The sequence below is a fragment of the Labrus mixtus genome, chromosome 18 (genome assembly GCF_963584025.1).
Source record: "Labrus mixtus chromosome 18, fLabMix1.1, whole genome shotgun sequence".
NCBI lineage: Eukaryota > Metazoa > Chordata > Actinopteri > Labriformes > Labridae > Labrus > Labrus mixtus.
In genome coordinates, this window is record NC_083629.1 from 5,862,899 (window position 1) to 5,889,642 (window position 26,744).

At 41.1% G+C, this 26,744-nt stretch overlaps 1 protein-coding gene and 1 long non-coding RNA gene across 2 annotated transcripts in view; both read right to left on the reverse strand.

Annotated features, from left to right (window-relative positions):
* Positions 1-26,744, reverse strand: part of LOC132993089 (uncharacterized) — a 117,688-nt gene that overhangs the window by 19,614 nt on the left and 71,330 nt on the right. The gene's annotated exons all lie outside the window — the stretch shown is intronic.
* gabrb1 (gamma-aminobutyric acid type A receptor subunit beta1) overlaps positions 1-26,744 on the reverse strand; it is a 52,553-nt gene that overhangs the window by 19,614 nt on the left and 6,195 nt on the right. The window contains exon 4 of the mRNA XM_061062737.1: positions 4,914-5,134. Coding sequence (XP_060918720.1) covers positions 4,914-5,134 — 221 coding nt within the window. The remainder of the gene's footprint in view (positions 1-4,913; positions 5,135-26,744) is intronic.

Sequence of the window (26,744 nt, forward strand, 5' to 3'; positions counted from 1 at the left end):
GCGGACTATTCAATGTCACTCACTCTTTTTTTATATGGATCCTGCAGACCAATTACTGCAAGTTACTCGAGGTAAATACTTAAGTCTGATGTGGCATAAGTCAATAAAGACAATGGCTGTTTTTTTTTCTGAAACCATCTACTATATTAGTAGTATGTACTGATTTTGGGGAAATGCAGTATGAAGTATGCAAACACAAAATCTTCTGTATGCCAAAAATACCCAGATGTTGTACTGATTTGGAAAAAATTTCAGTATGGATAAGACCAGTCTTCCTCACATACTGTTGAACACAACTCAAAGCGCCAGGTCAGAGAAAGAAATGCAGACAGCAACAGCTATTGTAACAAGGGAAATAATCAAGATCAGACAAAACTTCCCAGACTCAATAGTCTGTTTACAGTTGAATCATTGTAAGTACTTAAAGTAAAGTATTTAATTCAGTGTTAGATACTGATTGTTTCAGACAATTACGAGTGAGTGCAATAACTCCACCTTAACTGTCGTCCGAATTAAAGTATTTGTGACACATGCGGTGCCCCGTTTGAGGCCATATAGGCTTCTTCACATATAATATATGCCAAATATAAACTGTATTCTTTATTATTACAAATTTTCAAACCCTTTAAGGCCCTCATGCTGTATGTGTTTACCTCTGAGGACACAGAGAATGGTGAGGACAGCCTCCAGGGCCTGTGTTCACTCAGCCATGCAGACAGGGCCAGCTAGTGTTGTTTTTTGACAAATCTAGCCGCTGCTCTCTGTCCTTTTCAACATGCTCTCTCCTGGTTTTGGACATAAATAGAAAGCACTCCGGGTCAGTCCTTGGATACTGCTCTCTCTCTGTCTTGCTCTTGTGTGTCTCACATCGGGGCTCAGTTAGTTCATCTGTTGAGAACCAGTAGTCGACACAAAATTTGTGCAGATTGGTGCACCTGATCTGTTCCGACATTTGGGTCCTTCTTGTGTTATATTTACTTACAACACTCATTCAGAAATCTACCACAAACAGGGCCAGATTGATGTATAAGATGTAAAGATAATTAACTTCAGTCACCCTGCTGGAAGACCTGATGAAGACTTGTTGTGGGAGGAATCTGTCTGCTATTGGGAGGTTGACCTGACAGTGAATGAATGGCAGCTTAACACGCCTCTGTTGTTTGACCTGCTCTGTGTGAATGCAGAGTTTAACTGCAAACTGTGCTGTCAGCCTCTGAGTAATGGCACAGGTTATACCTCAAACACTGCAAAAAGGAAGTAAACTAAAAGAAGACAACCAACTGTAAATTCAAATAAACTTTACTAAATTTAAAGGGCAACTAATCCCAATATTTTCAGATGAAGTGCATCTGAATATCTTTACATATCTACATATCTTCATCTGTTTGACTTATTTCTTCCCTCATCTGGACTTCAAATGGAAAACTAAGGATCATGCTGTATTGCCCTCAGCACTGTGTCTTACTGTAAATCATGCTGTACCTGTGGCAGCTGCTGTGTACAACATGATTCACAGTCACCGCAGTGTCTTCCTCTAAAAGAAATGTTTCCATGCTTACCATGTTGGTTCTTTTCCTGTACTGGTCAACTGTCAGAGGCCTGCTGCTCAACCACCTGCCACACCATCACCAAATCCTGCACCAATGATGGTGCAACCCAAAGCAAGCCAAACCTGTTAACACACACTGTGCATGTTTACCAAACATGAACAAATGGAAAGGATAATCAGAGGACACATGGTGGGACTTTGTGGCTTACATTCCTAACACAAAATCAAGTCTTGAGACAAGGAAGTGAGTAGTTATGAATTATCCAAAACGGATATATTTAAAAAGAATACAGGGTTTACGATGTATAAAAAAGGGAACATTTCCATTATTCTGACGCTTAATTTTTTCATGCGTAAAAACATGGGCAGCAGTGTTTGACAGACAGCTTGATTTATCAACCAAAATGATTACTTTGAAATCGTTAACTCTGATTCCTTTACTGGAGGGCATCAGAGATATTTGATGTGTCATGTGTCCTGTGCCAACAAATCTACTGGTTATAGGCAAACAAAGCAAGCGGCGTCTCTGTGCCAAAGCTGTTTGTGTGTATTTAAATGTTCCATTATGCATTTATTCAGGGCAATATTATCCTTGTATATGAAAATGAGCCTTAAAGCAAACATGTCTTATTCGCAAAAGATGATGCTGATAGTGACCATGTGACGTCAGAGTGAACTATTATATATTATATATATATACACAGTATACAAACTATGTCACACTATCGGATATATCTGCTATTGGGAAAACAATTGCACCTTACTAAGATTCTATTAAAAAAGAACTCCCATGATTCCCCGGCAGCTTCAACTTCATCTTTTGTTATTGTTCGATTGAGAGACCCCTGGCGTCGGAATCTACATACTGTGCCTTTAATGAGATTTCAAATCGTCATTTGGGTTAGTTGATTTATTTTTTTTTAATTTGGACCTGTCAATAACTTATTTAACTTCAACAGTTCACTTGGGTTTGTGAGGGAAAAAATCAAAGAGAACACGAGTAGAACATAGAAACTCTAAATAAAATCACACACAACATTTTATCTGACACTATAAACACTGAAACCCTGACAGCAGCTGTGTGTTACAGTGATTCTTAATGTCAGATTTTGATGCTGATCCATGCTTTGATATATTCCATAGCACCTTATTAAAATGTGCAGCTTTGCCTCAGAGCTAAAAAAAAAAATCTCTCATCTGAAAACTGTCAAGTCATCACTTCTCTCTCACGCTGAAGCACAGAATGCCTTTGAACTCAGAGGTCTGAATTATTGACAGTGACTGGCCCACAGTTTCCTCAGTTAACTCCACGCAGCTTGGTTCATCGTCGCTCCGCTCTGCTGCAGAGGGCACGGCCGAGCGTGTGTGTGTGTACACTGCACCAGGAGAGGCTTCATAAATGATTTACCAGCTGGTTCTCCCTCGAAGCACCAGAGGAGACACAGACAGAGCAACACTTACCCTCTGAAGGAAGCCTTTGAGGAATGCTCTCCATGCTAATCAGATGCTACTTATGGAGATCTGCAGAGGTTTTTGTATGCAAACATGGAAAAAAGTATTTTTCTATTTTGGATTTGTTGGTATTGAGAAAACAGAACCAGAAAGCACCTACTCTCTCTCTCTCTCTCTCTCTCTCACACACACACACACACACACACACACACACACACACACACACACACACACACTGTGTGCAGAGTAGAGCCACTCTTTTGAAGGGCCCATCAGCTTCAAGATGTGAAGTAACCATTCATGAAATTATTAATCTAGAGATTTTATTGCTTGAAATTAGGACATTAATCTTATTTTCTGTTAATTACGCAACACAGAGTTCCTACTTTACTTGAACTGACGGGCTTTGTGATGAGTGCTAATTTCACATCAAAATCTACTAGCTATGTCTTTTGACAGATGCAAGGAATTTGACATTATTTTTGTTGCTTTAAATGTACTTGCCTGAATTTATTACATAACAAAGCTTAACAAATAAAGAGACCTAGCACCTAAAGACCTAGTATTATATGCATAGGTGAGCTAAAAAGAATAGCACCTATAACCAACCACATGAATACAAATGGGTCTATATACATCGAGATTTTCTGTAAGTTGAAAATGGTTAAAACATGTAAAACTGCATGTAAGTAATACATGGAGTGTGAGGTTATGTGAACTACACATATGTATTCCTTTCTATACATCAGGTATCACTCATTTAATTTTATGTCTAAAATCAATCCAAATAAGATATAGATTTCAATACTGAATATAAAAAGTAGGATGTGTAGTTCTTGTGTTGTAATTCTGCTTCTTTCTGGGGCAGCTGTGGCTCATACAGTTGGTTGTCCAATTACTGCTGGAATAGCTTAATACTGACATAGATTTTTTTAAAGTACAAATTCATGCTTTGTCGGAATCCACAAAAGGTGATGTGCAAATGACCCCAAACAATGAGGTTGGATCAAACATTTTAAAGGATATCTTAGGACATATTTCACATAAGGCATCACACAGAGGTGTATGGTGTATTTTTTTTTCCGAGGATGACTCACCAAGACATCCTGCAATGCAAGACATGGTCAGCAATAATAGCGTCCTACTCCTGATTCCTCCTGTTTCCACAAAGTGAAACAAGTGCATTCAGAAGCTTTTGGTTTCATCACGTCGTGCCAGTGTGTGCCTCTTCTCAAATAAGTTGGTCAGGGGTTTGATCCCCAGTCCCTGCTGCTCCCCCTGCTGGCTCAGGAGAGTGTGAATGTAGACGTTTAAAACTGATGGACACTTTACATAGCAGCCTCTGCCATCATTGTGTGATTGTGGTGTGAATGGGTGAGTGTGACCTACAGTGTAAAAAATGCTTTGAGTAGTCAGAAGACTACAAAGGCGCTATACAAGCTCAAGTCTATTCACTCTTTCTTTACTGTTCATCTCGTCTCCATTAATGTATATAATGTGTATGTGATACTTCTTGCCAAGAATGTGAACGATGCATAGATGTTCAGATGTACAGATATAACAGATGTGTGGAAAAAACATGACGCCTCTGGCCCTGACTGTCCCCGAAGTAGAGGCTAAATAAAAACATTTCTGCACAACAACATATGGATGTATTCTGCATCAGTGAGCCTCTTTGGAATATTGCAAAGGCGAATATATGGTACAGGGGGTCCAACAAACACACAAACAGAGCAGGCTGAGAAATAGGCTGAGAAAGCAAGGTAGTGGATCAAAACGGCCGCAATCACTGGAGCCAACTCCAGCAAGACTCTCGTGATTTTATTCAGACTTTAAAAATCTGTCTGCAACTTTGAAATCACTTGAAAAGTTGGTAGGTGTAAGGGCAGCATTAAAAAGAGTCATCTCTCACCTGAGACCATAGAGCACAGTTCCATCAGGGTGCAGTCTGATCATTCGGTTTTTCACGGTCACTCCATGGACGAAGGACTTCTTGTCATTGATGAAGTATGTGTCAGGGACCCACAGCTGGTCTGCTACCCGGTTGTCCAGGGTAAGGTTGAGAGGGATACCGGTGTAGGAGAGGCGCTTGTCTCTCCAGGACTGCTGGAAGTACATGGTGATGGTGTAGTCCTGCAGGAATGACACAGAATAAGGTCAGCAAATCAAAAATAAGGCCTAGATCTCGTTTCCTTAAAGTTGTGTATCCGTAATGAAGACACATTCTTATCTTTTAATGGTTACTTTACCAAATGTAGAGCTAAAGTATATTTTGGCCTAACCACGGACGGATCTCTAAAAATAGTATTGAGATTGCGTTATAATGAATTGTTGGGTTCCCCAAGGCTCAGTACTTGGGTCATGTTTTCAGCCCAGTCCAAAAACGACTTTTTGCTAGACTAGACGGGGTTTGACATTTTTAATCTGTTTTAAATTTGATAGAGGGTTAGGGTTGGATTAAATTAGGGTTGGAGCTAAGTTGACTGACAGACATTAGTGTTGTAGCTGTTTGCCAGGAGGCTTACGGCCCGCCTCAGCTCCACCTCTTTGCCCGTTTCTGGACTGCAGTCGCCTCTGTTTGGCTTCAGAATGGCTGTTCAGAAAAGCACTGGGGGATCTCACTGAGATTACGTCCATGTTTTATGCAGTTACGGCTGTACCTCATTCTGCCACATAGTGAATACTGTCCCAACCATGTTCTCTGTGTTCACTAATCATATCAATCAATGGATTTGCCAAAACATTTAGGGCTAAACAAAGAAAACTGATAAAGCTGACTTTAAAGGGAGCGTTTGGTGTTTTGAAATGGGGTTCTTTTTAATAGAAAGGGCATTAGGCGATAATAGTCAGCAGTCATCCCCTAATTTGTTGAAGCCGGCCAGAGTTCGTACATGGAGGATAGGCCATGGACCACTGCAGACCTGGTCATATGAAACATGGACTTAAGCCACTAATAAGTCCTGTGTAAGTGGTCACTACATAATTGTATTAAAGGATGTATGTAAGGGCATGACCTAAGGTGTGTTGAGACCAAAAACAAAGCTAATTTTTGGCTTGAATTATTCGCACATGCTTGCCTGTTTGCCATATCATTATGTTCCGTCAGTTAAACACAACCCATAAATATTCGATGGCACTGCCAAGATTTCTTGGATGGACACAAACTAGCATGACACACGACTACAGCAGAGCGCCTGTCCATCTGTCTCCCATGTGCAGCAGTTTCACTTTGTCTGGCAGGGCACACGCTGGCTGTAATATTATTTACCACAGTAATTATAACATTTAGTGTTGATTAAACTACCATTAGCTGTTACAAAGGCTTCTGAAAATGCTAAATAATTACATAGATTTAAAAAAGTAAAAATGCATGCTTTGTCAGGATTGTGCACAAAAGGTGATGTGCAAATAACCCACATAAAGGAGGTTGGATCAAACATTTTTGAGGCCATCTTAGGATGTCTTTCACATAAAAAGTCACACAGAAGTTTATTGTGTAATCTTTTAATAAGGACAAATTCAAAAGACACCCTGTAATCCAAGACATGGTCAGAAATATTGGCATCCTACTCCTGAGTCCGCAATGTTTTTCACATAAAGTTAGACGAGTGCATTGAGAAGCTTTAGGTTTCAGCACGTCGTCCAGCCAGTGCTGGCCAGTTTTCAGGTAAATACCTCGTGCGTGGGTGTGCAATATGATCCGTGCGGGAAAGGTGATCTCCGCCAGAAACAATTAAAAGTACTCCATAGGGAGGCATTTACAGGATGTAATAACACTGAATGGTTATTGATGAAGTAATAACTGCCATAAATTATTAAATAACTGGGGTTTGCTGGGATGCAGATGTAAAGAACTACACATTTGAATCGCTCTCTTTGGCTGTAGCAGCCAATAAAGCCGTGGAAGTAACAGAATCTGCTGTTCACCAGCTGGATGTGTCGACTCAGTGTAGGAGTGATATGAATATTTTGTCCACAGTGAATAATTTGGACGGTTGCAAAAACACCTGAGACAAAAGAAGAAGAAAAAGGCATCCATATAAATAGCACATACCCTATATAACTAAATATATAACTCTCATCAGGACAACAATACACAACTGTGATACTACCACATTTTCATCCTTTGGAAACTTTCCCTCGCGAAAGGTTTTTTTGAGAGTATAGGCTGTTCTCATGAAATGTCTTATAGGCTTTTGGTTGTTGTGATTCTTTTCTACACTGCACCACCCACATCCCCCCCCCCCCCTTAATTACATCTAATAACGCTGTCCTGTGCTGTGACCTGAAACTGTGTTAAATATGGACGTCGTCTCAGTGACATCACCCATTGGTTTCTGAAGAGATATTTTGATGTCAAATGACAGCGATCCTAATATTGGAGATGCTATCTGAACATAACTTTTGATCGATATAGAAACAGACAAAGAAGTGGAGTTAAGGTAAGACGTTAGCCTCCTGACAAACACTTACAACACCTGTCAGGCACCTCAATCATGCCCTCGAATATGCCATTGTATGCATAACTCTTAGCCTTGTTATAACTGATTCGTCATGATAAAGAAATTAGCTATTGAGGATGTCAAAATGTGTATTTTTTGCTGTAAGAATTAGTATATAAATAAAGGACCTGATAGGGGGCACTAAGCATGCCCCAAGTGGACATTTGAGGAACTGCAGTTTTGTTGCACATGAAGCAAAAAGGCTTCATTATTAACACTGGAGGTTGCTGCTTGGCTTTGACCCAGCAGGATAAATAACAATAAGCAAAGGACTTTCATCCAGGGATTCTATTTGTCAAGTGTGAAACCAAACATCTTAGCTCACTTTACTTTTTAAACCAAACCATGATTGTTTAAGTTCTAAATTTGAAGATTATTATTATTAAGACATGGTTATCATAACACCCCACCATCTGAGCTTAAATAAATTATCATTGTGGGTTAAACACAATAAGTCAATTAATACACGGGAAAGGATCCTGATCTCTTGGGTGAAACAATGACATGTCTCTGAGAAGAGAAGCACTTTTTAGCAGAAAACCTGAAGACAAACTTTGACTCAACAAAAATGTTTGTGGTGAGCTTCATGTGTGAATGCAAACAGCCGCTCACCAGTATGTTCTCGTCCAATCTTTCATTGTTTCTATGATTATGACCAATAACACGCAGAATTGATAAAAAGGCAAAAAACTTTCATCATGGTGTCGGACTGTTTCTTCATCCACCATCTTTGACTTCCACATTGTCTTTTACTTTTTGTCTTGCCTCAGAGAGACATGTGTGAATGAGACACTCAAGAAGATTTTAGAGGCAGGCGGACCAGGGGTGCATGTGTGAAAGCGGCTAAAGTCACAGATGGTGCAGGGGTGAAAAGAAAGATGGAGGTCTTTAGGGAAAAACACACCCTATTTGAGGCAATGGTAATGCTTTTCAAATACCATGAATAATGTGAGATTGCTTGTTTTGTAGATTTAGTTTGGACAAAATGTATCCTTCTTACATGATTGGCTCCCATTCATCATCTCTGTCAGGGCCTGACAGGTCTTTAAAGATCATGTTTTGCGTTGAAAGTATTTAGCAGTAAGACTGTGTGTGTGTGTGTGTGTCATTGTTGCTGTGTGACAGTGCTTGAACAGTAGTGTACTCGCGCTGAGCTCCATGATTGAGTCTGGCCTGTCAGAGGGCAGAGAGCCACAGCTTTCTGAGCAGTGTGTCCCTTCTCCTCAAAGATAACTCGTTCCAGCCGCAGCGCAGACTGCTGAGGTGGATTATGTTGTGTAACGTCACTTCTTATTAAGCAGCCAGAACACTCACTGTCACTCGTTCCAATTCTCTTCACAACTCCTCAGAGAGCCGAGCGGCCTCCTTCACCTGTCCTTCAGTGGCTCCTGTCACCACATCAGCCTGAGCAAGCTGCAGGCCTGCGGTCAGCAAATCCACCCACCCCTAAACGCCACCCCGACCCCTCCTTCTCTAACACCTCTGCATCCAATCACAAAGTTTTTGACAGCTCATTTAATATGGCAGAAGAATATAATTTCCAGGGAGTTTTACCACGACTGTGAAACCTCTCCTTCCACTTTTCTGACTTCAGAAATCTGACAGCTGTCTTCTGCACCACATGCTACATCACAGCACATCCAATAATTATGACAAATGATTCGCAAACTGTCGATGATGCTCGGTCAAACAACTCCATGATTTTAAAAATAGAAGCATGAAGTATTGATATGCACTACCAGTAGCATGAAATTAGCATAACAAATACAATGCTTGTGTTTATGATGAAAGAGGCCAATTCACACCGGGGAGAAGGAACGTGCCCCAACAGATTTGAAATATCTGTAATTTGTATATTTTATACTTTTATTTCACGACAGTTCTTTTCACAATATATCATATTTGCATGAATCATATTAATTTGTATTTAGATGGACAAAGGATCAGTTGCCTGGAAGTGAAGCCAAAAGATTCAGTGCTCCCCCTGCTGACTGGCTGCAGTAAAGGTGATAAACCTCGCCTCCTCCATGGTAACAGATGGGACATGAGTCAAACTGTTAAAACACACGGCAAATTAACTTCTTGCTGGGGCGCCGATAGCCTAGTGGTTAGTGAGCACGCCCCATGAATGGCGACTATAGTCCTCTGGCTTCTTTCCCCCACTCTCTCGCTAACTGATTTCTGACTCTATTCACTGTTCTATCTCTAAATAAAGACATTAAAAGTCCTAAAATAAACCTTAGTAGAAATACTACGACTAAGTCTATTGTGATAGTTAATTCTCATCATGATGATTGATTTAAAGAATTCCCTTTGCTAAGTAGATTTGTTTTAATTAGTTATTTGATGCAAAAAAAGAGCGGATGTAACATCATGATTGACAGCTCCGTTGACAAATGTGGCTCCTTGCAGCTTTCTCAACCTGATGATCAGAGTCGAGGAGGGATGGTCAGAGAATGAAACCAACAAAGCACTCGTTGAACTTTCCATAACCGTGCCTCCTCTAAACCGGATCAAGAATCTGTTCTGCTGTGGAGTGCACTTTTTTGAGAGGTCGTTAATGTCGCAGCTCCACCAGCCAGCTTTGTTCCAATATCCGCATGTCTTGGCCCCAAAATACTCCACAAGTGCATTATGTCAGTGCCCGTCACATGGGTATTTTGGCTTCACTTTTTTATCAAGGGAAGGTGACGCGTTGTCCATATGCATATACAGTCAATGGCTCTATCAGATCTTTAACCCTGGTCCATTCAGGTTCAGATCCGTCATGTTGCACCTTTAATAATAATAATACTTTATTTGTATAGCACTTTTCTATACAAGTAACAAAGTGCTTTACAACAGAAAATAAAAGCAAAGAGACAATTAAAGCAACAGGCAGAGAGTAAACAAGCAGACAACAAAATCAGACTAATAAAATAAAAATAAGAACGAATTACCAAAATCACAGAGTGAAAGCATTTTTTATAAAAGAATGTCTTGAGTAGGGATGTAAAACAACGGACAGAATCTGCAAGTCTGATCTCCTCTGGCAAGCTGTTCCACAGTCTGGGGGCTCTAACAGCAAAGGCCCTGTCCCCTTTAGTTTTTAGCCTGGACTTTGGAACAGCCAGCAGGGCTCTGCCAGAGGATCTCAGACTGCGTATTGGTTCATAAGGGGCTTTGAAGATCTCTACTTTAGGTGTGCTCTAAGTCGTGACTTGTGATAGAAAAACATCCTCGGCTGTGTGAGCCTTAAGGAAACTGAGCTATTTTTAAACAACACAATCAGTTTATATTAAGCAACACAACCGATTCCATCTGATACATGCAGGTCAAAATGCAGAGGATAACGTCATCATCATACTTCTGGGAAAAAAAAGTCAGAAAGCAGGAGGGTGGATGGAAGAGAGGTCACTGCACAGTCTGATGAAAGTCAAGATTACAATCATTGAATGTTCTGCTTTATAGATGTAGCTGAGTTTAGTAGTAATGAACTGTGAAATCAGCAGAAACATATAAGATATTGTGCTCACAATTTAGCGAGATTAGTTTCGCTATCATACTGTAGTCATGCTAAAAACCTTTATTAGCATCTGAGTCAATCGTTTCATTTGCAGCTTCTCACAACATTCCATCATCATCACGTCCCTGGACCAATGACACCCTCCGTTTGTAAACTGAACATTTGTGGGTGGTGTGTTAATAATCTGTAGTCATACAGGCGGAAAAAAACAGGTGCAGAATTAACAGGGCTGATTATTATGCATGCAGTAAGGCTGCAGTGCTTTGAAATCTGCCACTGCAAAATGAAAAAAAGAGAAACAGAGCATAAATAATAACCTAAGCATTAATACAGAAATGGCTTCGTTGGTTTGTAGAATTTTAAAAACCTCTTTAAAGCCTTGCAGGCGTTCAGATGAACAACTCATCGACATGCTTCAGTTGACTGCAGGTAACCTTTGCAGAGCGCTGCAGGAGAAAGCTGCACACTGCTCCTCTATCGAGCCAATCTGAGGTGCAGAGCTGCTGTTAAGATTCCACTCACAGCTCTCTGACTTTCAGCATTCGTTGCAGTTTGTAAAGATGCTTATTGTGCATTTCCCAACAAGCCAGGGGGAAACAAACTTTCTGGAAAAAAAACAGAGAAAAAAAAAACATGTACTCCAGGCACATCTGAAAGCTTTTCCTCTGTGGTCATAAAACAGCACAAAGACAGAAACAAGGCTTGTTTTCAGCCTCTAGACAACCTCTGCTGCTGTATTTGCTAAATGCATCAACTTGAGCATTCGGCTCTGAATGTGTTACTTCACTTTAGCCGTTAGCTCTGACATTGCTTTGCAATGTTTTACATCTTTAACTTTTGCATCATAGTATCGCAAACATGTTTGTATCAACTGCGTTCGATTTATTCATCTTATGTTATGCATTCCATGTATCTAATCTTGATCTTTGTTTTCATTTCACTTCTATAAAATGGGTTTAAATTCCCTATCTTAAGTCATGCTGCATTTGATTTTTTTTATTGCTTTTTTTTTCCACTTATAGAAATGTGTTTGGTTGTTAGTTTCTAGCTTAATAATACGGCACGGTATCCTTCTTTAATTTAATTTACATCTGATGAAATAGTTAAATATCCTCATTGTTGTTAAACACTTTGGGTTGCATTTTTTAAATAAAAGTTGCTACACAAAAAGTTGATTATTGTTATCATAGGTCAATTTAAAAACCCAAACTGAAGAGTACATTTCAATCTGAAGACCACCAGGAAGTCTTAAGATACGATGACATTAAGTAGAAACCATGCAGCCGTCACCTTGATGGAAATTTTGTATACCATCAGGTTTCTATCATCACTAGGAATTGTTGTGGTACAGATAGTGTTGTAGTCAAGACCACACAAACCGAGATCAGGACATGTCCGAGACCAGAGTGCCCCGAGACCAAGACATTTAGGGATAGAGACCAAGTGAAGACCAAGACCATAAATATCACTGAAAAATCTTCATCTTGTGTTTAGGGGGCGTTTCACTCACTTAGACTGCAACACCGGGAAGGTTGTGGCCGTAACCGGGCGGGGAAACCAAACGAGGCGTTTTCCTTGTATTAACCGTAATGACACGAGAAAGAAACCGGTCAGTGGTGGTCTTGACCGGTCTTGTTTTAAAATGCGGAGTCCATCCAGTCCAAGACGAGACTGAGACCTTTAAAAAAAGTAGTCTCGAGACCGGTCTTGAGACCAAGACTAATCTAGAGGACTCCAACACCACAGAAATATTAACTTACCCCCCTGAGAGCAGACCAGTGTCTCTTAAACTGTTTGAAAGTTTGTCATGAAATGCAACAAAGAGTTCAGGTTCACTCCAGATCAAACATGTTACATTCACCATCGTAGTTTTGGGCGCTACACGGTGAAATACATCTTCACTTTGAGGCAAAACGTTTTTTGATGCAACACCATCCAAAACAAAACAACAACTCAGATTCAAAGAAAACAATAAACAGGTTCCAAGTTTGTCCCTCATCTATTCATATTAAACATGCTCAATGGGGGCTCATGCTAAAAATGTTGCTCAGTCAGAATTTTGTTTGTTTGTTTCACTTCATTAAACAATTTTGAAAATTTGAATTGCTAAACAATTCAGGGAGGGGAGCGATGATTCATGAGTCTGAAAATAGCTCGTTTAAGTCCTTCTCTGGCTGACTTCCTGCTGAATGCTCCCAGACATTAATGTCATTAAAAGCTGTAGTGATACAGCTCTCTGAGACTTTCAGGATTTTTTTTTTCTGGCTCTTTGCATGTCTCTGTTTCTTACAATGATTCTGTGCTTACATGCACTGGGCTTGTCTGGTTCCAAGTGTCGCAAGTGCTGGAAAATACAGCGCCTCTTAATGTCTTCATCTAACATTTGATGGATTTTACCTTTTACACTGAATCTAGGTCAGCTGCCTCATAAACATAACTGTTTACATACTTGTGTCTTACTGGAGTATACCTCTAGAGGGCGCACCAGAGACTTCAGGCAGTATGTCTGCTACCAGCAGTGCAGGATGTAACCTGTCCCATATGCATGTTTGTAAATAAAGGAATATTCAAAAATGTCAGTGAATCAGGCCCTTTATCTACCTTTTTGTCTTAAATACGTTCTGCCATTGTTGCCCCTCTTGTGTTAACTCTGTCACGTCCCCTCTGCCTCTACACTGCCCCTTCCGGTCATGTGCATACTGCATCTTGCAATCATTTTTGTGGACGTGCACAGCCGACGCCGGCAGCCGTCATGTGTTAATGAATGTGAGGAGAAAGTTTATCTCTAGCCTTGTGAGGAAAACTAAATAATTAACATCAACTAAACTTTTTTTGACCTGCTAAACCAGGATGAGAAAAGTTCCCTCTTTATTTCATCAGACCCTTCCGGCCAATCTAAAACAGAGTGTTGCCTCACCAGCCTCTATTTGTGACCCATTTCAGTCGCAGGATGCGGAGCACGTTTTGTGCTCCACAGCTGGAAATATGAAAAAGACAACACCTTCTCCAGGCTGTTTGTCACCCCATACCCCCCCCCCCCCCCCCCCCTCTTGCTTAGTTTGCTCTGTGAGGTTTCATCGACACTCAGCTTTTTTTTAAACGTTCAAGCTATGTAAGTACAGGACATTACTGTAAGGTTAGTAAACATCCCCAAAGTCTTGTTTTAGTCACCTGTAATTTTGTTATATTCAGAATAACTTGATTTCTTACATCGCAAATATCTGCTTTGTAAGATGGAAGCATGGGCCGTAGCTCTGCAGCAATCACTGAGCGATCAAATAGATCATTTAATCAATCCCCTAACTGTAAGTGTCCACTAATTACCTGGAGGTAACATCCCTTCTCTTAGAGCTGGGAGACAGAAAGGACAACCTTTGCGAGCGTGTGTTTGTAGGTGTTTGTTTGTTGCGTGTGGGTGGGTGGGTAACAGTCCCGTTGGGGATGAAGACTCTCTAAGAGGCTATTATTAGAAGCAGCTGATCCCCTCAGCACCCGTCGGTGTGGCACGTCTGTGTTTCCGAGGCAGAGCAACCTTAACGTGAGCTGAATACATGATGCATATGCGAGCTGTGCTAAAGTAGGGGAGGAAGAGCTGCAACGCTGCTGCACCACCACACCACACTGCACTGCACTGCACACAGGCGCGACAGGAGAACATGCCTCTAATGCCCTTAGTTTGTCCTTTGCACCTCCTTCATTAATGTGGAAAATCTCTTCACATTGCAGCCACAGTCTCTCTCTAAAATGTGGAGAGATCTGCTGCATCTCTAGTTCTCCCGTCCTGATTTCAGCGCAGCAAACAAACAAAGCGGCACAGCAGAGCATCGATGCCAAGCTGACCCCACTGCAGCGAGCTCCTGCCTGACCTAATTCTTCAATCTCTGGGTTCAGCCTGGAAGACATCCCGAAAGAAAAGTGAGCTGAGGTAACGGCGCAGTCCTTCTGCAGCACACTTCAACTTCTGATCAGGAAAAAACAACAACCTCAAACTGCAGGCAGCAGTGCTTCAACATCAATCAGAAAACTTCCATCACTCACAAATCTCATTTAAGGTCTCCACGGGACGAGGAACGTGCCACCTGTAATGACCAAACCCTGCTGCCTTAGTGAAGCTTTTTTAGCCTCGTTTAGCTTAGCCAAAGTGTCAGCTCTAATTGTTCAGGTAATGTATGCAATGAGCTAATCAGACCTATGTTGTTTGTTGAACCAGGCAGTAAACATGTTCATTTCTGCTGTAAAAAACAGGCTTTTTCTGAATGGGTGTGTATGTGACTCCTGGTGCTTCTGCAGTGTTGCTGTCGTTTTGATTTTTTAAGATAGCTTGTCTCAGGTAAAATAGGACATGTCTCAAGCAAGTGGTAAGAACTGTAAAAGACACTCTCCCTGTTTTCTGAAATATAACATATGGACTAATCCTCCAGTTATTGATGTCAGGTAGACTATTTGTTCATTCTAAATAGATCTGTTATGAGGGAAATTGTCAGCCCAGGTCAAAATTGACTCTCTTGCTGTTACCAAACCAACACAGCTTCCTCTCTCTCCCTCCCTCTGTTTCCATGCCAACCTCGGTATGCACTCGCATAAAGGTAGAAAGTGGCGATTCAGTGAAAGTCAAGGTTCCTACAGCAGTGAGCACAAGGACACGAGGAACGACTGCCACAGCCAAGAAGGAAGAACAGAAAGAGAGAGTGTGACGGCTTTGTTAGAGGGACTGAAGGCTTTTATGGAGACTCCGTTTTGAACCACTTGGTTGGCTTTTCATTTGACCAAACAAATCATAAAGTTTTCTACATATTAACCAATCTAGCAGAATATTTAGTGAAGATTTTATCACAGCTTAGTGACACTGCAGAAACATGACCTCACTAACAGTTGAAACCCGACATGATCAGATAACTATATGGCCACGTGCTGTCCCAAAAGTTGAACTATTTTTAATAGAGAGTTTAGAGACCTGTGAGCGCAGCGACAAAATGCAAAGAGTGTTGTAGCGCTCAGGACGCTGAGCACTGAAAACACTGAACTATGTTAATTGGTTTTGTATTGAACGAGGGTGCTGCAAGCTCTAAAACCGTCGTCTGTGGACACGGGCCCCTACTCTTTAGAGTAAAGGTCAACATGATGCTGCATTCATGTGCTGCTCAGATGGTCCAAGTTTTCGAGTTGGGAAGACGTTCTTCCGACTTCAGTGTGTTCACATCATTTCAGTTCAGAAAGTCTGAATGTTGTAACAACAGCACAAAAAAAAACAGCGTTGATGCTGTGAAGAAGATGTGTGAATGTCTCTGTTACAAGTTATATTTAAGCAAAAAGTTGATGTGCAATATGTGAATTTAAAAAAATATATGAAAAAAAGAAAACATGTTTCTGACGTCAAGTCGGGCACCTAATTATTTTCCGAGTTTCCGACTTGTTGTTCCGACTTGAGCAGGTGTTCATGTGCATTTCACAACTCGGAAACTCGTTTTTCCGATGTGTCCGACACCACATGAATGCACCATTTAACCAGCTCGTAGAAAGCCAACTAATGGCGACTGTCATCAACTGGCACTGACTGTAAAGCTTTGATAACCACACTTTGACCAAAACATCTGAAGCCACAGGGTCTACAGTCCATGTGTATTCTGCAGGATCACTTTCATCATATCATAAATAATCTTGTGAAGCCTCTTCAAGCATTCACAGGTCCGTTTCCAACTTATTTCCAGTTGGATTAGATAACCAATAATAGGCAAAGCTAAAAGATCCATTGACTGCCACATAATCGTATTAGCTGCTGTCAGTGTAATGCAGACATAGCTGTTGATGGTGCTGAAGGGGATGTGCACATTTTCATTAACAGCTGATGGGCTGCTTATTGCTTGTGTGCTGAAGCTATTGATTGATTCTGGCAGCAGCGAGCTTTCCACGGCCTCTGGGACGGTGTCTTCTATCAGATGATGTGTCATTAAAACACACAGCAGACAGAACTCGTGCGAATACGTGCCGGAGTGGAAACACTGAGTCAGATGTATTCATCAAGGCTGCCCTGTTAACAAATCGACACCCCCTCATTAGAGACAAAACACAACTCGGAGAATACGACCACAACACAGTGTGCAACTTTTAAAGACCTCAAAGTGACAAGTTCAGAGTGAGGTGTGATTTTATGAGCTCCAATGAAATAAAAACATATTGCTTATATGTGACATGGTATCAAGCTGAAACTGCTAACTACAGTCACCTTAGAGTACCTAGATAAGTTTGATGAATGAAACACAAGAGGTCGTCTTTGTAGCGTTCATGTTGCCTTCCCCACATGAAAAAAATATATAATTTTTTTAAAAGATGTTGAAAAATAAGATCCCACAAATGAAGACAAATAATGAGAGATTGAACTATTTTGTGCCTACAGTGTGTATAGGCCGATATGACTAACACAGCACATCACACACTGACAGATTTCCTTCGAGAACAGCCAGAGACTTGACGGGAGACACAGGCTCAAAAATCAGCTGATTATCTTGTACACTGCAAAAACTCCAAAAACTCCAAAAACACACATTGAATTCACAAGGCCGAATCTTGGCCAGATCTGGACATCAGTTTCTACCGACCTATTAGAGCAGAGCATGGAGTAAAGATGCAGGACACGCCCAGCCCTGTTTTAAGGAAACACCAACTCGGATGCTCGCTTAACTTTCCCTGCAACTGAGTTGGCCAGTCGTGGGCTCGTGGGGGGGGGGGGGGGGGGGGGGGGGGGGAATGAACGGTTTCAGGCAGATACTGAAATGAGGGACTTTGTTGATACCAGATAAATAAGGAGGTTTTTGAGATACACATTTCCCAGACTGAGAAAATTAACGGTGAAAGTGAGTATAATAGATAGCCTTTAAGTAAGATGAGCTGGACTTGTAAGGGGGATGTGTTTTATAATAAGTACAGAGATATTTTTGTCTAGAAATTGGAAATTTAAAAAACTTAATTCGCCCCCAATGTGATATGACAAACATCCTCAGGGAGTTTTTGCATTGTACGGGGTATCCAGCTTAAGACTAAAAGACGGAGAACAGTAAAAAGAGGAGCACATGAATGCAGGATAAATCTGCTTTGTCCATCTGAGGAACTACTGATTGCAACAGGAAGCACAAGAACACCACTTCACTGATCAAAAATCACTACAGCGTAGTGTTCAGAGAAAACAATTTGTCATGATGCATTGTGAAATGAGCCCATCCTGGGACACGGCCCCTTGTTTCTGCAAGGGATGCTGGGATAGCAAACAGTCAAACTACAGCTGCCAGGGTTTGACATTCACAAGACAAATAACAATGTATCTCCAGACGTGGAAACATGCTGTGCTCCTTTCTGCAGAGAGCACTGTGCATCATCCAGGCAGAAACGATGCCACAACTGATCAGTCTGCACGCTGAGAGAGAGAGCCGGACCTCAGCGAGCGAGCAGCGGAACCTCACGACGCATCACTGTCGCTTTACCTCACCAGCTGCTCTCCTTTCTGACAGCACAGCATGTCTGATGACTAAGGCCAGTACGGGCCTGACAATGATCTGCAATCTCCTCGTAATCTGTTCACTAACTGCCAAGTTCAGTAGTATGCTTCACAGGCACACAGGCGCTGTCTGCAGGCCTCGAGTCAATGTCAGGGACAAGGTCGCCCGATGCGCCCAAATGTGACATGACAAACATCCTCAGGGAAATCTGTAGGAGTCCGCCTCATCCATCTGACTTTTCGTCCATATGTAAACGAGTAGAAGGCCATTACTCACAGGGATAGGTCAAGTTGGTCCAGGCACAGACCCAACATTTCTTTCTAGAACTGCACAAACTTTTTGAAAACGACATAAATCTCTATTATTTTTTCACAGTATTGAAGAGTACTGAAGCGTTCAGAAACTTTATTTAGAGTTGCTGGGTTATCTATAGGGTTTTTAGGCAGGTGCCCCCATTAAAGAGGCTACGGTCCTCGCTGCTCTGGTCGCAGGTTCGACTCCCAATCCTGACGCTGTTAGATGCATGTCATCCCCCACTCTCTCTATCCCCACATTTCCTGTCTGTGTACATCAGTCCTTTCAAATAAAGGTCCAAAAATGTCCAAAAACCAAAACATTTAAAAAACTACATATCATAAAACAGGTGAGTAGGAGAGGAATGAATCCATCAAAATTGTCAGGAAACATTGAAATGTTGCAAACATGTTTGTGCAATTTCGACCATTTGCAGGAGTTGGTTGTAATTTTTTAATAATTAAGACAAGAAATGTCCCAGTATTGGATACAGAGGTTTGGTGTTTACTCAGTAAGATACCAACATTTTGAATTGTGAGATTGTGACAACCCCAGTATGGAAGTATGGACCCCGCCACCCATCGTACTGCGCGTTCTGCCCGCTCGCCTCATAGACTGTAAACATTACGTTCACCTGCCTGGGAGCTGGAGTGACTGAATATTCATTTTAAATATAGGTCAAATAATGCACCTATAATCTGAAAATTAAAACGTGTTTCTGTTACTGTATTTTCATTTTAAAATGAGCTTTTTCATTTGAATTATGATACAGATTTAGCGGGGTATTTTTTGAAAATGAAAAAGCAAATGTCATTTTCTTCCTCATTTTAATTTAGTCAAAGAATGTGCATTTTTAAAGTTGAAAACTAAAATTCAAATTAGATAAATTATTCATAATTTTATTTTTGAGTCAAATAATACACTCATATTCTGAAAGTTAAAAAGAATTTCTGTTAATGCATTTGAATTTTCAAATTAGCTTTATCATTTGAATTCTGATCACTAATCGCTTCTATACCCCAGACTGTCTGATATTGGTGCTTTGTCATGCCCCTTGGCCTCTCAAACATCCACACAAGGTGTCCTTAAGCTTCTTCATGACACATAGCAGGCTTTCAACAAACTCCACTGTAAACACACACTGCATTATTAGACGCTCGTAGCCACTGGTACGAGTGAGGGAGTAGAAAGAACTGAAGTCTGCTTTAGGGGTCGAGACTAGCTTCTTCCTCCCAGCGGTTTGATCTCCATGTGATACAAAAACTCAACTTTTAGTTGTTTTTTTTAACACAAACGTTGAACTTTAACCGTTGCCTAATTCATTCAAGTATTTCTGCTGCCTAAAGGTTTCCATCTTTGTGAGACCTACAGTAGTGTGATTTGACTACATGAGTTGAGGACATGTTACAAAAATCAACCAGAAACCCTGAATTAATAGCTGTGGATATTCACCGTCTTCAGGGCCCAGTGGTTTAAAATTAATCTGATGATTAAAGATATCAGATTCGATCAAATCTTGGTGACAGGTTGTTTAAAAGGAAAAGGATCAATCAGATACGATCAGGTAATCAAATCTGGATTTTTATCCAGTTTGTGTTCTGTAAAACTTGAGGCAGATTAGGAAAACTTTGGCCCAAAATAAAATCATGATCCAATCTATTTTTTTTAAAACCAGGACAGAAGTGAGTGATCCTGGAGAGCAACACAAAAAGAAAAGTGGATTTCCAAATTCAGATCATTATTCTTTCAAAAACTAGACCCTGAGGATGAATAGGCATGTTTGCAGTGACCGTCTTGGTCTTTCCTCCACTGAAATCATAACCTGCTATAGAATTACTCATGCCAGGAATGATCAGTGTCGACTGTTATAAAACATTGTGAGGTCACTCCTGCTCCCTGAGGATGAACCTCTTTATTTTAAACCTCTTCACAAACTCTTCGTCAATTCTACCATCAATCAAAAAATACCTTTCAACTCCACATTGTAATCAGACAGGTTAAATGCATCTTTTAAGCACAGGAATATTTGACTGAGGAAGTGTTGACCAAGGGAGGCAGAGACTGTTTTCCCCAAAGACTGAACACTGCGATAAAGTGACGAGATTCATGAAGGATCCAGCTGGGAGTCGACCTTTAACCCTGCTGCAATCAGGAAGAAAGAAGTGGATACACCAAGCAAGATGCAAGTTGTTTTTTTATTAAACTTCTGTTAAAGGAAGAATGTTTTACATAAGACACATAAATACAGCAGAAGTCAAGACTATCCTGTGTAAATGTGTCTCTGAGTCATGACTGTCTACAATGAGTGAGAAGCTCGAGTCCTGCCGGCTGTGTTGTTGTCAGCGCCATGTTTACATGAACGGGACGGCCGGCTCCTCCCCTTGTGTATAAAAACTGTTTTAGTCAAGAACTAGAGAGAAGAAGAAGAACATACTCACTGATTATTTGGATGTCATGTAAGTGTCTTTAGATCATGCTCATTCTGTGTCAATTTATGTGCAATATGAAGCTACAAGCTAACTAAAGAGCGCTAACATTAGCCCGCTAACACAACAATGCAGGTCACAGGTGATTGCAGCTCGAGACAAGGACAATTTTGTCCGCTGCTGCTGCTTGCGCAGAACTTCATGTGAACTCAAGGGGAGGGGGGATTGGAGGTGTGTCTCTGGAGGAGAGTGGAGGCTTCAGTATGGAGGAGGTGTGGCCAAACTGTAGCTTGTTTTGGTTTCATACTGGTGCTCAAGGGCGACATCTACTGGATCAAAATATTTGCACATTCTTCCTTTACATCCAGATATGAAACTGTCCATCTTTATTTTGACTGTTGTCTTACCTTAAGAAGTCCAGGAAAGGGAAACACTGTCGGCTCTAAGATGCCTTCAGCTTGATATAAATATAACCTTTTGTTTACTGCTTACTAACTCTTTCCTTGACCGTTGGAGCTCAAGTAAGTATTTGAGAAACACATTTCCAGATCCAGCCTTGGGTATTAGTCATAAAAGAGACATGGCCACATGCCTCACTTCCAGCCAGTGTTCTCTGCAGCCAGCTGTAAGTGCCACGTTTACGTTTGGCAGCCATTACCGTATTTTGAATTTTGGCTGTGAGTAGTTTGTTTCTGTCCTCTCTCTGCAGCCTCGGGGACGTCACCAAAGCTCATTCAGCTCCTTCCAGAAAGCTGCAATGACTTTGTGAAGCCAATGTGCCAGGGCAGGCAGAAGCATGTTGGTGTGTATGTGCCTTTAAAGAAACATCACAGGAGAAAAGCTGCTGCCCTTCTGTTCCTGTTCTAATTAATACATTATTGAAACATGTTATATAAGTAAAGGCTAGATGAATGCTAATCGTATGTGCAGCCAGGCTTTGCAACTAATGCCATTCATTTAACACATTTTTTAAGCAAAAACCTTGAACCATGCAGACTCAGGGTGTTTTCACACCTAACCCGTTTGGTTCGGTTAAAAATAAAACCATTTGCTAAGTTAGTGTGGTTCATTTGTGCAGGTGTGAAAGCTGTCAATCGACCTCTTGTGCGGACCAAACAACAGCACGAGGGTTTGATTGAAAAGGTGGGTCTTGTTCCCCTTTATTCGGACTTCGGTGCGGTTCATTTGGTGTAAAAACATCTGATTCAACCAAACGGCAGGAAGCAATCACTGTGGGCCCTTCTCTTGTCATCATTTCTGAACATGTGTTAGCAGGTCATTTTTCAGGAGTTACCTGGGCGCCTTCTCCTGAACTTTCATTTTCAAACTGTATCGTCTTCCCGCAGTGATAAATGCAAACAATATAAACACAGAGGACTGGAGTTGATGCCAACATCAATCCGTTTAGTTGTCGGTTCATTTAGAAATTGTTAAGTGTCTTTGGAGCAGCCGCAGCCAGACAGGAGGCAACTTATCTTTGTGAAGTTCAGGTTTTCTTCTGCAAGAAATTCTGACCAATCAGAGAGCATTCTCCTTATGCATCACACATTTTGGTCTGCTTGTAAATGCCCCTGTGTGAACACAAAACCTAATTATGCAACAATGTAAGAAATTGGTCCATGATTCAGACCAGAGCAAACATACGCCCTCAAATCTTACACAGGTCTCATTTATTAATAGCTCATGCATAAAAAGAAGCCTGCTTTCCCTCTGCTGCAGGCACCAAAACAAAACAATCTCTCTCACCTCCCTCTAGCATCTCCATTTTATTATAAGTTATATTTCTTCTTCCTCACTGTCACCATAATTCACAGCTAGGAACCCTTTGATCTGCTGGCTCATTTGTATGTATTTTCTTTCACAAGGTGATTTGCATCGACCTTGTAAGGTTACATATGATCATGTGCGGGGAGGAATATGAGGCCGGTCCACAAGCACACCTTTCAAGGTGGATTGTGATTTATAATAGAACATTGCAAGTGGTTTTATACATCCTATTTTTGGCACCTGCCATTCTGGTTTCATTTGTACGTACACTTTCAGTCTGTATTCTACATGTTGTTTTATGTATGAGTCCCTGAGTGCAGTGGATAGACCAGTACAGTGGGTAAATCCACTACAGTTCCCCTGCATGAAAGTAAAACTAGGTACACAGATATGAGTTTAAATTGGGATGGGGGATAACTTTGGATGATGTGGATGGATATCAACAGAGCCGATAGTTGCAAAGTTAGTTTTTTTCTGCAGAGATGATTCCGTCTGGAAAGTTTTAATTTTAGATTCCACTTCCTGAGTTCTCTCTCTCTCCCATTTTGCCACTGTGCTCAAGAAATCATTCATTCAACCAACAAAGGGGAGGGGGGGAGGGGGGGTTGTTTAACACTAGGGAGTTATTTTGTGTGCAAAAAACCAACTGGAAGCCCTTCTTGTGAAAAGGTGATCCTGCAGAACAGTGAACATGAATGCAATGAAAATGGAGTTACAGTACAGCAACACCAGAAACATGAAACACGGTACATCGAGATGTGTGCTAGGATTACGGACACAAACAAGCCAATGTTTGTGTCCGTAATCCGAAAGTGCAATTCTAGAAAAATGGTTGATTCTGCTAGAAAGCAAATATGGTTTAGAATTTATTTTTGACAAACTCGAATGAATAAACGACTTGATAATTGCTAAAGAGAGTTTGAAAACTTTCTCCCCATGTTGCAAATGGATATTTATGGTTGTCAGGATTTGATTAGGGAAACCCTGGAAAAGTCTTCAGACAGTCACAGGACTGACACAAGGAGACAGACAACCATGCAAACTCACAATCCAACTTTGAGCAGCTGGAACGTGCATGTCTTTGAAATGCTGTAAAGCCTTCTGCTTCAAAGAGCTGATGAGGCTGTTAAACTCCAGCATGACTCTGAAGTTCAGGGTTTGGTTGTTCATCATACCAGACTCAAAAATGATTTTGAGGTTGTAGCTCCTAAACTTAGGATCGTTCATCCACTGGAACTGAGACATGTAGAGAATGTGGACATATTTAAAAAGCAGCTGAAGACCCATTAGTTTTGAGTTCCCGTTGTTTAATCTGTATATGTCTTTCTTATGTTCTTTGTGATACAATCTCTTATTGTGAAGCACTTTGTGACGTCTCTTCTACATAAATAATCTTCCCCTGCTTACTTGCAGATCATGCTGAACACATTCAGGCTTCAGAAACTTCCAGTAGCTGGCCAGTAGGTAAAAAAAAATCATTTATCGTGAGGCCACAGTGGAACTATCTGCATCACCGTGTTTACTGTTATTAAAGCGTCTGTTAGGAACTTTGATGTTGTGTCCATTTTGGTTCCCTCTGCAGACAAAGCACCACCTCTTATTTATTTGCTGATCTTGTACCTCATCGTGCTTTCTAACAGTCAGATGTATCAGTCAGCATTCATCTCCTCCACAGAAAGTGTTGATTGCTCTTTCGTCTGTGCGCTGGTTATTGCCTCGTCGTGACAGACATTACAAATAACTTTAAAGAAAATATCCATCTGATTCCTGAAGGTCTCTTTCGTTTTAGCTCATAAAAAGACATCCATGTTTTATTACCATCCAAAAACTCCTCACAGAAGCTTTATCATAGAAAGGAGAATCTCTTGAATATCGTTCTCATAAAATCTAATCTTTATTCTATAACGATTAGCTTTAAGTGTCTAACTCTTTTCTAGTTCCTCTGTTTATAATCTACAATATCCATGAGTACGGTGGCCCTGAGGGTCAACTGGTCTCATCTAGTCAAGCCTTTCCCAAACTTAAGACTGTCACGGCCCACTTTGAAATACTAAATTACTCCAGGGCCCGAAATAAAAGTTATGACTACAGCTATCACTTTCAGTTAGGGTAAATTATTTGACATGACAACATGATATTATGGGAAGATAGATAGATAGATAGATAGATAGATAGATAGGTAGCCTTACTAATCACTTAATGGGTCGACTCATGGTAAATCATCATTATTGTGATATTTCTTTTATTTTTGTACTTGCTGGAGGACTTTTCGCAGCCCACCTGCAGTACCCACACAGCCCTTCAGGGGGCCGCGGCCCACACTTTTGGAAGCACTGATCTAGTCCAATCACAAACTGGCAGTGAAGTCCTACAATCCTTTGGGTTTATGAAATATTTTTCGCACAAGGTGATATATTTTCCCCAGAACGTGAAATGTTTTGTTTGCTTATTCGTTTTTCATAAAATATTTTCGCATTCATTGAAATGTTTTTGTCCTCTGCTGAAATGTTTAATGCAATCATGAAATATTGTGCAGTTGACCTTCAGGGCCACCGTACATGACCCTCAGCTCATATGTCGGTTGAGGAGATAACCGATACACAAAACAAGGTACCAGAGTGACTGAGAACTAAATGGATCCAGAGACAATCAGGTAATGTATTTTAAAAATAAGAGGAACAGACGTAGAACCCTGCAGAAGCTGAAATTACAGTGGGTACGGAAAGTATTCAGACCCCTTTACATTTTTCACTCTTTTTCATTTTTCAGAAAAAAAAACAGAAATGTAGAAATTTTTGCAAATTTATTAAAAAAGAAAAACTGAAATATCACATGGTCATAAGTATTCAGACCCTTTGCTGTGACACTCATATTTAACTCACATGCTGTCCATTTCTTCTGATCCTCCTTGAGATGGTTCTGCTCCTTCATTGGAGTCCAGCTGTGTTTAATTAAACGGATTGGACTTGATTAGGAAAGGCACACACCTGTCTATATAAGACCTTACAGCTCACAGTGCATGTCAGAGCAAATGAGAATCACGAGGTCGAAGGAACTGCCCAAGGAGCTCAGAGACAGAATTGTGGCAAGGCACAGATCTGGCCAAGGTTACAAAATAATTTCTGCAACACTCAAGGTTCCTAAGAGCACAGTGGCCTCCATAATCCTTAAATGGAAGAAGTTTGGGACGACCAGAACTCTTCCTAGACCTGGCCGTCCAGCCAAACTGAGCAATCGTGGGAGAAGAGCCTTGGTGAGAGAGGTAAAGAAGAACCCAAAGATCACTGTGGCTGAGCTCCAGAGATGCAGTAGGGAGATGGAAGAAAGTTCCAGAAAGTCAACTATCACTGCAGCCCTCCACCAGTCGGGGCTTTATGGCAGAGTGGCCCGACGGAAGCCTCTCCTCAGTGCAAGACATATGAAAGCCCGCATAGAGTTTGCCAAAAAAACACATGAAGGACTCCCAGACTATGAGACAGAAGATTCTCTGGTCTGATGAGACCAAGATTGAACTTTTTGGCTTTAATTCTAAGCGGTATGTGTGGAGAAAACCAGGCACTGCTCATCACCTGCCCAATACAATCCCAACAGTGAAACATGGTGGTGGCAGCATCATGCTATGGGGGTGTTTTTCAGCTGCAGGGACAGGACGACTGGTTGCAATTGAAGGAAAGATGAATGTGGCCAAGTACAGCGATATCCTGGAAGAAAACCTCTTCCAGAGTGCTCAGGACCTCAGACTGGGACGAAGGTTCACCT